At 44.1% G+C, this 13,826-nt stretch overlaps 1 protein-coding gene across 1 annotated transcript; it reads right to left on the bottom strand.

Annotated features, from left to right (window-relative positions):
- Positions 1–6,054: 6,054 nt before the first annotated feature.
- On the bottom strand, positions 6,055–6,993 carry LOC124966201 (vomeronasal type-1 receptor 4-like). Its single transcript, XM_047527248.1, has one exon. The coding sequence runs from the start codon at positions 6,991–6,993 to the stop codon at positions 6,055–6,057; it is 939 nt and encodes a 312-aa protein (XP_047383204.1).
- Positions 6,994–13,826: the final 6,833 nt, after the last annotated feature.

The following is a 13,826-nucleotide window of genomic DNA, read 5'->3' on the forward strand; positions in this document are numbered from 1 at the left end:
TGCAAGGTGAGGGCAGCTGCTGCAGGAGCCCATGGACATGGCTGATGCCCTGAGGTGGGGTGGGTGGATGCTGCTGTGTCAAATCTGAAAAGGTCTGCAGTTAATTCCAGCTTCCACTCATGCTGGGCCCTGGAGTTTCAAGCCTTCAGTGTTATACAGTCGGTTCCTGGAGAACCATTACATCACACAGCTCTGACAGTGCAGCTGGTGTCTATGGGGAGACAGAGTCCTGGGGCTTCCTACCCACAGTCTCTCCAGGATTCTGTCCCACTGAAGACTTTAGACACATGGACTAGCCTTGATTGTGTGGTATCCAGACATTGATAAGACTCAGTGAGTCAGGAGAGGAGGAAGGAGCAGGAGACTGGACATGAATCAACTCAGAAGGGAAGTGGTTTTAGCCTGGGCAGGGACAGGTGAGGAAAAGAACATCAAGTCAACATTTTCAGGACGTACTGAAATTTGTTGTTTGCTTTATACAAGACGTGAATCACTGTGAACATATGCACAACATAGAATCCTAATGGATTGCTCATGTAAATTTTAGAGGTATAAGTTGATGTCTTTGAAGAAAAGGAAGAGAATACTTCAGAGTCAGAGATGTCATGGCAGAAAAAATTATAAAGAAAACAGGGAGCCTTCAAAGTCCTCTTGCTGTAAATAGGAACATCTGGCACCACTCCGGGTTCTGGTCACGGGGTGGCCATCCTCCCCACTTTCAGGACCATGGAGTGGCCTCTCCCACATGCTGCAGGCCACACACTGTCACCAGCTCCAGGACTGTTGCAGGAATCAAGAAGGTCTTGGGGAGCAGCCTGTGCTATTGTCCACCCTGCCCCTCCCTACCATGGGCCACTCACAGTAGCATGCAGATATTTTATTCCTATGCATCAAGGAAGGTAAAGAGCGTCTGCAGACACACACAGAAGAAGAGTCGCAGCAGGATGTCAATCTTTTTAGGAAACAGGCTGAAGAACATGCCACTTGGATGGGGACGTTCTATGCCCTGCAGCATCTGGGGATAGGGAAGGTGGCCTACAACAGAAGGTGTGTGCTGGCAGGTGTCTCTGGACTAAAGACCACAGTGTGTCACCACCTCAGGGCCACATGTGGACAGCACCGTCAGAGCTGGCATGGAGGCAGAGTTCCTTGGAGGTGGAGGCCCAGTGGTCAGGAATTGGACAGAGGCTGGAGTGAATGTCTGCTCTTCAGGGAGTGCAGAGGCACACAAGCTGCAGGAGGAGCCACACTTGAACTCTTGATGATCACACGATACAGGATTAAACATGAAGTGTAGAGGAAGAGTTATCCAGAGGATTACCAGCAGCCTTGGATGCTCAACCAAGGACACCTCACTTCTGACACATGTGACCTTAGAGTCAGTGCTGCAGGGGAAGCAGGTGTGCACATAGCCGTGGTGGGCAGACCTGGTGACCCAGGGTTCCCAGATGAGGAGGACCCTCCTACAGACTCTAGGCATCTGCAACACAGTCCACCCGCCTTCCTCAACAGAGGAGGATGTCCAGGGAAGATCAAACTTCACACTTGTCTTCTTAGCATCTACTTTTATTTCACTGGTGAATTAGCTCACCTATGTACACGAATGTATGCAAGTGCATATATGTCTAAGCATTCATGGACTCAGAAGTGATAAAAATTCTTCAGGTCAGTGAAAACAAAACTTAAAGATGCTTGATACGTAGAAATTGTTTGAGATGATAACTCTTACCCTTATTCAGAGAAAAGATTGGTTGATACAAGATATTTCTAAAATGCAGACCAAATATGGTGGGGTTATCAAGTTATACAACAAAATGGAAAGCTGGTTTGGGAATGGAAATCACGCCAAAGCCTGTTCTTTTAAATATTAAGAAACTTCAGTGACAATAACTCATTGCCTTGGTTCATTGTGAGTTAAAATCTTCACAAGAGTTGCATTCCATATTTGCCTCCCTGGGTGAAAAAGACAAAGATACTTGTTTTTGGTTTCAAAGTATAAAAATGGGAAAGAAAACTAACTTGAGTCTTGAGCTACTAAGTATGTGTTACTTCAGGAGAGCTTGTGCTGATCATGTACCATGTGGCAACTACAGTCAGGCTTGTCTCCTCCATTAAAATGTGCCCTGAGGTAGCAGCTCCAGTAGAAATGCATTCCCAGTGCTTAACCAGTCCTGAGCCCACTGGCTCTTAGCACCGTGGATTTGTGGTTGTCTTTCCAACTGTGTCTTTGCTAGGTTGAACAAATGATACTCCAAACGTATGGTCATGTCTAAGTGTAAACCAAAAGTATATGTACCTGAAATATACTAAGGAAAAAAATGTTACCAAGTGGTAGTATCAAACAGCAGAAAATTGGCATAAAAATAAAAGAATATCTGTTAGTTGCTCTTTATTATTTTTTTCATAGTTCTGCTAAAACTACTCCATAACACCAAGAATCATTAGGATGAAAACAGATTCTTGAGATGAAACTAGATTCCCCACAGTGAGGTTTGTGCAGGTTGCAGGGCTCACCAATTCCTTCTGGATTATTTTTTCCCTCACAAATTTGAAGGATAAACTCCATGGACAATACCAAGAGAGAAGAGTGAACAAAGTGGGATTTAAGTAAGAAGAGAAAAGAGCTCCCACATTGCAGGAAGGGACTTGATGGTATGAAAGGGCGGGGGCATTCCAGGAAACTGAGGCAGCATGAAGACCCCCTCGAGCCCCAGTTCCTGTGATCCAGTCAGAAAGATTTCAGACATGTCACTCAGAGCAAGAGGAAGTGATTGCTGAAGGGGTAGGAAAAGGGAAAGGGACACTCAAGGAAGAGACTGTCCCTCCAGAGAGAAGAGGGATAGCATGCCTCTCCTACACACCAGTTTTACTGGGGATCCCAGACAAGTTTTCAGAGAGTCCTACCATGTTCACCTCTTGATGTGGACTGACAGCAGGATGACATCACACTTTCCAGTCTCCCTGCCATGACAACTCTAGGTAATCTTGACCTCTTCTGACCAGTTTTAATTGGATTCATAATCATACTTTCTTACAGATTTTATGGTTAGGAGGAATGAGCCTCATCACTCTGGGTTTCAGGATCTGGTTCTGAAAAGGGTCACAAAGGGCTCCCGCTTCAGGGTCACTTGGGTTCCTCTTATGCACATTATTTCAGGTCAGCATGTCTCCTGCAGATAACAGGGAGTTTGCTGAGGAATGTATCATAGCCTGTCCACTTCAGTCAAGCAGGGCTGCTGTGAATTTCTTCTTGGAAAATAAAGCATGTGGGTGTCTGCACTGTGGCCCAGATTATAGGATTATAATCGTGTAATGATCCCACCAGTCACATCTGTCTGCCCCTACTAGTAACTTGTGATGTGTTCTTCACAAATGAAGGTAAGAAATGTAAATTTTAAAACAGCATTACTCATTCTAGTTCAATTTTCATAAGATATCATGTTATATTCATGGTATGATTAATAAAAGACTTTTCTTCTTCTTTAAAATAAAAACAGGAGCCCCTAATGAGTTGAAACTCATAGAAACATTTGGTGAACTTATTGTCAGTGTATCCTAAAGCTAAGTCCGTGGAAACCATGAAGAGCAAGGGCACCACTGCATGTGTGCCCAGCAGAAACTCATGCAAGTCACGCTGCAGAGCCCACACGCCAGTGCTGAGCATGGTGCTCCAAACCGAAAGATATTAAGGTGTTGTAGTGAGCTGTTTCTGATCTCATATCAAAATGCCTATGCAATAGTTAGTAAAGAAAAGAAATTTATTGAACTACACTTCTGGTGATTCAGGAGCATAGTGCCAGCATCTGCTCAGCCTGGTGAGGGCCTCACAGCAGATGGAATCACAATGGTGGAGCAGGTGCAGGAGATTCCACAGAGGAGGACAGGGAGCAAGAGAGAGTGGAAACGCCTGCACTCACTGTAATCAACCCGTTCTCGTGGGAGATCAGCATGTGTCCCTTCAAGGGTGACTGCTCCAGGACCCAAGCCCCTTCTCCTTGCCTCCACTTCTCAGTTTCCACTTCCAACACATCACACTGGGGCAAAACTTCCAACACATGGAACTTTGGAATAAAACGTAAACCCTAACCAAACCAGAGCCTCTGTTCACAGGAGAGGAATACTAGAATTAAGTGTTTTATATTCCTGCACTTGAAATCTGTCACCAACAACAGGGGGGAAAAGGTATTTTAAACTTTTGAAATTTTCAAAGTCAAAAATACAAGAGTCCATGTTGAATTTTTTCATTCATATAAAGTACAAAAGAGGTGAATGTGAGCTAGCAGAATGTCACCTGCTGATCCCTCTTGGTGATACTTATGTGAGAGGAAACACAGACACCTAAGAGAATGAGGATGCTGTTTGTCCACAGAGGAGCTCCTTGCACAGGAATGTGTTCAGTTTGTGCACGGTAATTTGAGGAGGAACGCCCATCTTATACATGAAACTGCTTTTTTATTTTTAATTAATATTTTTATGTTTTAAAAATTATTCTAGTTAGTTACACATGACAATAGAATGCATCTAGACACATTGTACACAAATGGATCACAACTTCTCCTTCCTCTGAACATGGTGTAGAGTCACACCAATAGTGTAATTATACATGCACATAGGGTAACAATGTCCATCTCGTCGCACTGTCCTTCCCATCCCCACTCCCCCTTCTCTGCCCTCTGCACAATTCAAAGTGCCTCCATCCCACCCACCCCACCAAGATGGATCACCATCAACTTCTTAAAGAAAACATTTTGCATTCAAATTTTGGGGTTTAACTTATTTCACTTAGCATGAGAGTCTCCAGCTCCATCCATTTACCTGCAAACACCACAGTTTCATTCTTCTTTAAGGCTGAGTAATATTTCATTGTGTATATGTTACACATTTTCTTTATCCACTCATCTGTTGAAGGGCATCTAAGTTGTTTCCATAGTTTAGCTATTGTGAACTGAGCTGCTATGAACATTAATGTGGCTGCATCACTGTACTATGCTGATTTTAAGTCCTTCGGGTATAAACCGAGGAGTGGGATAGCTGGGTCAAATGGTGGTTCTATTCCGAGTTTTCTGAGGACTCTCCATAATGGTTTCCAGAGTGGCTGCCCCAATTTGCATTCCCACCAGCAATGTACGTTTTTCCCCACATTCTTGCAAACAATTATTGTTGCCTGTAGTATTGATAGTTGCCATTCTGACTGGAGTGAGATGGAATCTTAGTTTTGATTAACATTTCTCTAACTGCTAGAAATGATGAATATTTTTTCAGGTTTGCTGATCACTTGTATTTCTTCTTCTGTGAGGTGTCTGTTCAGTTCCTCAGCCTGTTTATTGATTGGGTTAATTGGCTTTTCCATGTTAAAATAAGACTATTTTAATGATACATATCAGTGATTTAAAACAAAATATATATTAGTTTAAAGTGTCATATATCCTCAGGTGGTCTATTTATCCAATACGGTTACATTCTTATCAGTTTTGGAGTAAATGAAAAGTAAAATTTTGAAAATTACACAGCAGAAAAACAAAAAACACATTAAAATATATCATAAATAGACCATTGCTTCCCACTTTGCTCAATATTATTTGAGATACACAGGTCTAATTTTACTTTCTGAAGACAAATATTGCTTGACAATGCTCACATTGATATTTCCATCAAGAGACAAAGCTGAGACATAAACATAAAGTAGATAAATGAAAAACACATTCCACATGTTTAAATAAGCTGGTCAATCAAAATAGCAGGAGAATGTATCAAATCTATGCCGATGGGTTTTGGCAACATGTGGTTTTATATTTAAATCTGAAATTTACTTAAATTACAGCTAATTTTCCAGAAATGTTGCTTGATGGTTAATAACCAATCCCTATGATACAAATGCACACAAGCACACATACATACACACACACACACACACACACACACACTTATCTTCTACAAATACATGTGTCTAAATCACCATTCTCATGGGACATGAGCAATATGTGTGTTACTGTTTTTACAAGTGTGTGGGTAAGAAGAAACATACCACCAAGAATCGTGCAAAAAGCTTACAATTTACATATTCCTCATGATATCAGAAGTTTTCCCATTCCTTATCCATGTTAGGCAGAGCCTGGATGCATTAGTGTCCCTGCCCATGAGCAGGAAGGGGCTGATGGCTGGGAAACACCCAGCAACTACGGCAGCTGTGCTCACCAGGAACCTGTTGGGATGGTAAATAACAGCCAAACAAATTTGAAAGATGCAGGAAAGTGAGTAAAATAAGACAAAGGTGCTCACCAGGAGGAGGATGGTTTTGGTGGCTCTGGATTCAGGGGAGGATCTGGAAGAGCTGGTCTTGTGCACATGCTGCATTCTCTGCTTGTGCCTGTGTAGGATGAGCACCATGGAGCTGCTGGTCCAGAGCATGAGGCCCACACACACAGCATCAGTGGATGACAGCAATACTGCATGCAGTGAATCTGTGGTTGTATCATGACGAACACTTGAACAGTACCCAAAATCTTTCATGCTGGTAAAATTTGTACTACTCCTGTTTCCACTCACATACATAGGAAAAACAGCATTTACAAGGAGGCACAGGATCCAGTTCAAGTATGCAAAAGAGTCAATGTACTTGGAAGCTTTCCCTTTAAGCTCTGCCCACCTGGAGTTGCCAGAACTTATCTTAATAGCCTGAAAGATGCTCAGGAGGCAGGTGCTGCAAATGGACACACCCCTGCCCACCCTGTGAAGAGTGAAAAGTAGTTTGCATCCAATATCACTGAGAAAATATTTCCCACTGAAAGCTGCCACTGTCTGGGGAATTCCTCTACAAAGGAGGGTTAACAAGTTGGCCACAATCAAGTGCTGAAAGATCAAGTCTGTGTGTCTTACCCTGCACCCAGTGAAGTAAAGGACCACGTAATGGAGGAGGAGAGAGGAATTGCCCAGAACTCCTACCACAGTCTGTGACAGTAAGATGATTCCTAAAGCCACCTCACTGGCTGCCATCCTATCAGTTCCCTGCTGTCCCAAGCAGAGGGTTCTGCAGAGGAACAGGAGTCTGGGGTTCCACGTATTGTTAACCAAATTCCAATAATGCCCACTCTCCAGAGTTCCAACTCAGAACATCTGCTTTATGTTTCCATTTCAGCCAGGTGTAATGAGGTTTGTATGATAGTTGGAAGCATGAGTGTGGACTTCCTTGCTGTGCAGGCAGCACATGGTGTCTTCAATTTTCACAATTTGAAGCAGGTGTTGAGATGATTGAATAATGACAAGAAGAACGTGGGCATGCAGAGCTAAGTGTTTGCCAAAATTCACAACACTTGAGGCTGAGGAGTCTTGAAACTGGCTAAGAGGTAACAGACAGTAGTGTGAACCAGCAAACTTCCCTGAAGCCACCAAGAGCAGTTTTCAAACAATATAATTCTGTATTTACTTTTGTCTTTCCATACTACTATTACCTTCTAAGCTGGTGGCATTTATACATTTTTATTGTAACAAGTTCCCATTCATGGGAAAGACACATTTATAGACTGATATCTATTATGAGGGGACATTTAGATGTTTCAGTAAATGCACATGAAATGAGGGAACTAGATCACACAGGTACCTGACCCATGATGTGCAATGAGGCCACCCTGCTCCACATCAGGACCATGACCACTTGGTACCACTGTGGTGTCAGGAACAAAGTACAGTGGCACCTACCAGAGCACTGGTCCAAGCACCACAAGCCAGGCCAGGAGCTTTAGAGCATGTAATAAGAACATGCGAACTGGAGAAATAGAAAATCTTTACTGATTGCAGAGGTTACACTCCTGAGTTAATTAAAACCGGACTAAAGTGGGATTATTCTAAGGAAGCAAGATTGCTGAATGATATTCCAAGAAACCTGGTGCAGTCTGGCATATGTGAAGCATGATATTGTGCTTTAAAAATTTCAATTACCAGATTTTTGCCTTTTGTTCAAATGCATATATTTACAGACTTCATTTAAGCAAATTCAGAATCACAGAGAAACTGAGCAGAAGATGAAGAGACCTCCTATCTGCCCCCTGCACACTCATCACCTCCTCCACTGTCAAATTCCTACAGCTGATAGTACATATGCTGTAATTGGGAATATCTAGAAACAGGTGAAAACAATGAGATATTATGTCTGACAGTGGAGTTGGAAACCTGTGATATTTACGATCAATTTTCTGTACATGTTCCTTCTCACATTAAGAGGGGAAGAGACTCACCATCTTACAGACCACCATCTCACTAACTGTTCAGCCCAGAGTTGGTGCCAAGTTCCTGCTGGAACAACAGCCATCCAGATACACTGCCTGCCCAGGACGAGGGGACCCTGTCAGCTCTTCCTCCTCTACTCCACAGGCGTGGAGAGGACACAGCTCCAGCTCCAGCACCCTGAAGACTTGGGGTAGAATTCTTCTAATGGAGGCTGGGCAGCACACTGATTTGAAGACTCATACACTTTAAGCATCACACTTCATTTTCACCTGGAAGAAACCAGAGTGGCCGCTCTCAGTGAGGATCACATTACATTCTATTAGGAGCATCAGGGACTAGGGATGCGGCTGGAACTCTACTCATCTTCATTGCTGAACCCTCCCTTGTCCTCAGGAATTGTTCTACTTTCTGGGTGGCTCTGGAATTCTACTGGGTTCAAACCAGAATCCCTTGTTCTGAGATGATCACTTACCCAGATTCTTGAGGTGGGTCTTCCCTCCCAGACTCTGCTCTCAGACTGACATTGGATTATACACTGGGCTCTTTAAGTGACCAGGATGACAACCTTGAGCAGAGACCACTGTAACCAGGATGTGTGCTGCAGGGAGCAGTCAGCTCCTGAGATGTGGGTCTGTGACTCTGTGACCTCACCTCCCCTGGGACCTGCAATTATCACTGTGCCTGTAGCAGCAATGGGCTGCAGGCTTGGGGAGCTGAGGACACTTCTGAGAACTTTATCCCCAGGTGACCCTTACCAAAAACATGTAAATGTGCTCTATAATATCTCTGAAGGGAATCCTGCAGGGTTTGAAGAGGCCCTTACTTACCTTTGGTTCCTGGAGACAGACAGGGTCTCTGAGGGAGTAGAAAAGACTGAGTGCTGTCAGATGCAGAATGGGCAGAGAGCTATGCTTGTCCCACTGTGTTCCTTGCTCCCCTGAGAGGTTTTCTCCCTCAAATGCACTAAATTACTCTTGGTTTTCTGTTACTGGCACCACAATTTAAGTCATTATCAGGGAGACGGAAAGAGACTGAGTACCTGGATGGATTTTTAAACTGATACAAGTTAAAGAAAAAAATATGATGTTAATAATTCACCTTGGAAGTCATAGGACCCATCTGCACATACACGTTAATTAATTTGGACTCATTTCCAGGATTCATTGCCAACTCATATCAAAATTTTATGAATAAATACATTCTACCAATACCAATCTCCATTATTGACAGAGGGCAGAAACAGAACAAGTTCTTTACAGGAAACAGAATATTCTAATTGAGTCCATGGCAAACAGCAGCAGATCAGACTGTTGGACCAGCCCAATCTACCACTTGTGTAACTACCAGACTTTCCAGTGCTACTCACAGTGATTTGATAGCCTCAAGAGGTGATGGCAGAAAGAAGCCTTTTCTTTTTCTTCTTCCTTTTCATAATCCCTCTAAACAACTAGGTCAACATTCACAGTAAACTGTCCTAACAGATGGTGTGAAAATTCCCATGGAGTCACAACCAAGGCTGGGAAAACTAAGCACTCTGGAGAGTGACCCTGCAGAGGTGTCAGGGAGACCTGCTAGGAGGGAGCACGATTAGGGACAAGGGGGAGGAGAGCATGGGGACCAGATGGTGCTGCAGTTCCAAGGATTATGGGGAAACAGGGCAAAATAGAGCAGGTAGAAGGAGAGGCAAACACTCCTAAAGTATCCAGAAACAGTTAACGTGCATGGCTGGATTTGGGATCACAGGGGACAAAGAGCTAGGGACATTAGGGACAAGCTCCTACCAGGTAGCAGAGACATGCATGCATGGTTACACAGGAAGGGCTCCTAGGGATGGGGAGTGTGTGGGAACCAAGGTGATGGTCACTGCTTGTTGAGTCATAGATGATTAATGTCTCTGAGTCATCAATGCATACCTGTCATGGGAAGTTGTGAGTACACATGAGGTGGGTTTTCCTGGTTGCAAGTAGTGACCCAAAGGAGACCCAGAGTGTCATAAAAGGAAGGTAAGGCTGAAGAGAGCTAATGGCCTTGTTGATGACAAATTAGCCACAGGGCAATGAGGGAGCTAGTGGAGATACTGGGTGGAGAGAGCAATGGAGGACATGACTCCTCAAAAGTAGCAAGAGAAACTCAGGAAAACCAAGTTAATGGTACCTACTTCTAGATTTCAGGACTATCTAGGAGGCTATGGTTATTAAAACATGGTTGAGCTTCAGGACATGTTGCCGCCTGCAGCAATGAGACCGCAGGAAGGAATTGGGAGGCGGACTGGGAATGAACTACTTCTTTATCTTGTTTGTGCTGCTTCCTTGCTTGCTTGTGTCCTTGCTTGCTTGCTTGCTCCCTAGTTTATAGAGAGAGGCTTGCTTACTTTTAGAGGAAGAGAGGCTTGCTTACTTTTAGAGGAAGAGAGGCTTACTTGCTTTTAGAGGTGCTACAATTTCAGAGAGGCTACGCTTTCAGAGGTGATACTTCTTAGAGGTCTGCTGCTTCTTAGAGGTCTGCTGCTTCTTAGAGGTACGTCCCTCTCCCAGGTGAAGAGAATGTCTTATATACACTAAGGCAGCCAATCAGCTTAGGATTAAGTAGCACTACTGGAGCACACACCACGGTATCAATCAAGAAAGAATGAGGAACATCTATTGACCACGAGCACAGAAGAGACATCAACCAATCAGGCAAAAAGTCATGAGAGATCTTGCCATGTTAACACTAACTATGCGCCATCTCATGGCGTTAGAGCTACTTCCTCAAACGGCTGTAAGCGTGTCTACAAGGACATGCAAAAACACTAGTGGAAACAAAGAAGTTTCTTGAATTAGGACACACATAAAAGAAATTAAACAGAGAGGCATCAGCTAGGAGATTGTGGAGGATAATGGAATGGACCATCATTGATTTGTGGTTTGAATGGGAGATGAGGACACCTGAGAGTTGAACCTAGGACATTTGTTAGTGTGGGGCACAGAGGTCATGAGGAGGGACCAAGACATTGAAATTGGGAGTAGGTACAGCATAGAGAAGGAGGGCACTGGTGAAGGGTTTTTGAGGCAATGGCAGAAGAGATGTCCTGAAGCTCCTGATACAGGAATCACAGCAAAATGACTGTGAGGTCACAGGACACAGGTGTGTATGGGGCTGATGTGGGTGTCAATGGATTCATGGAGGAGGGAGATTGGTGGAGCTTCAGTGTGTGGCTCCAGCTCACAGGGAGGGAAACTGAGGCTGTCTTTGTGATCTTGGAAAAACACTTACAGCCTCCTCCACTTGCCCTACTCTATTGAAGTATGATTGACAAATAAATGTGTATTCTTTTAAGGTGTTCAAATGCAGACTTGATATATGTGCACGTTGTACACTGGCCACCACACTGGAGTTAATTAACCTATCTATGACTTCACAGAGTTACCTTAGTTTGTGTGTGTGGTGAGGACACTTGAGATTTCATAAAAATTTCGAGGACCCAACACTGTCTTGCTAATGCTGTCTCCATGCTGTGCAGTGTAACCCCAGAGTCCATTCATGGTGTAATGGAATTTGGTGCACTTTGATCAACCCCATGTCCCTCTTTGCCCACCTCTTTACAACCCTCATTCCACTGTTTCTGTAGAGTTGCCTACTGTAGATTCCTCATGAGTGAGATGCAGGTTTTCTGTCTTATTTGTCACCTCCTGCACTGTTCTCTAGGTTCACTCTTGTCCTCAGTGTTGCAGTACTTCCCTATCTAGGAGGCTCCCTAATGCCCCCTTATATTAGGAGAGCCCACACTTTCAATACTACCAAATCCCTGGTGGTCCCCTGAACTGCTGGCCTGGCCTGCCCACTGTGAACTGGGCAGCTTCTCTTTGAGGCACTGGAATCTGTTCCTTTAGATGAACTTCCAGAAGTGAGGTTGTTTCACTTTCGATTTTCAGAGGGACCTTCTTACTGGTTTCCATGGTGGCTCTCCCAATTCACATGGTGTCCTACAGGGCACAAGGTGCTCTGTTCTCCATATGTTTCCCACTGCTTGCTTTCTCATCTTTTGGAAACATCCTTCATAACAGTTGTGAGGTGATTCCTCTGCATGGCTTTGTACATTTCCCTGGTGATTGGTGATTCTGAGCATACTTTCATGGATCTGCTGCTCATTGGCATATCTTCTTTAAAAAATTGCCCACCCACATACATTGTATAATATCTGAAAAAAGTAAATTTCACTGTGTGTTATGGAAGACAACATGATATTTCAAGGTACATGGTGAAATGGGTACTAGGATGAACAAATTAATTTATCCATCATCTCTCTCACCATGGTCCATATTTTCCACTTTGACAAGAACAGTTATAATCTATTCATTTGGAAAAAATTCTAACCAGAATACACTGCTGTTAATGATAGTCTTCACATGCATTGGAACTTCAGAATTGTTTATCCTGCATATTTGCTATTGTGTGTCATTTTGCCCATATTGTCTCAGGATAGATGAACTTTCATGAGTCACATCCTCTGAGGAGCCCAATTCTATCTCTATCAATTGCTGTCCATGGAAGTTCACTTTTCCACACTGGGCAAAACCACCCTGTCAGCACCAAAACTGCAAAAAACAAGAATGTATAGGAAGAATAAAGAGTCCCATGAATCACAGCTGGTAAACATACTAACAGAGACAAGTGGAGTGAGGCCCCACTGCTCAACAGAGTTTGTCTGAAAAACCATGAGGTGGCACACGAGCTACTTTCATTTCTCCATAGAGTCTCACCATTTCCTGTCTCTCTCACATCTCAGCCTGATCACAGCTCTGTGCAGCTCCAGGAGCCCAGGGAGGTTGAGACTGACAGGAGAGCAGGCAGGGAACCTGCAGGGAGGGAAACCTCTGGCTCTCAGAGGAGGCATTGTGGAGGCTGGCTATGGCCCTACTGTCCCTGTCCTTTCCCCGAGTGGATGGAGTTCAATGGTCAGAAGAGCCTCTCCATGGGTTCCTCTTGGGTGTGACGTCAACACATTCTGCCACATATAAAACATAGAGAGGGAAAATGAAATAACTGATTTGTGTAGGCTCCAAAAGAGGGAATTGGAGAAGTCAAAGCATCCTGGAAGTTTGTCCCTTCTCAGGAACATCATATTGCTGTTTGTGGTCTGCAGGACACTCAAGAGGCAGGTGGTGCACATCAACACACCCCTGCTCACTCTCCAAACACACAACGGAAGCTTGCAACCAACATCACTGGAGCCATGTTTCATCCCTAAAGCTCCCACTGTCTGGGGAAATCCTCAGAAGGTGTGACTAGGAGCTGGTGAACACAGGGGCTGGGAGTCCTGTGGGCAGACAGCCTGCTGTGAGTGATAAGGAGAAGACAGTGGTAGAGAGAGACACTGCCCAAGATCCTGGCAGCAGACTGAGAGAAAAGCACTCCTCTGGCCCACTGCCTATGGACTCTGCTGTCAACCACCACAGTTCCCTTTCAATGAGGACAACAAAGATTCCTCTAAGCACAGGGGCTCACTGTAGCGTTTGACCCCAAGAAGGATTTAGGTGGTGCTTTCTGGGACTACCAGAGATTTCAAAGCAAAAGTAGATGTAGAGAACACTTAGTATTTCATGCAGACGTCCTCACTGAGG

Source organism: Sciurus carolinensis, chromosome 16, assembly GCF_902686445.1.
Source record: "Sciurus carolinensis chromosome 16, mSciCar1.2, whole genome shotgun sequence".
NCBI lineage: Eukaryota > Metazoa > Chordata > Mammalia > Rodentia > Sciuridae > Sciurus > Sciurus carolinensis.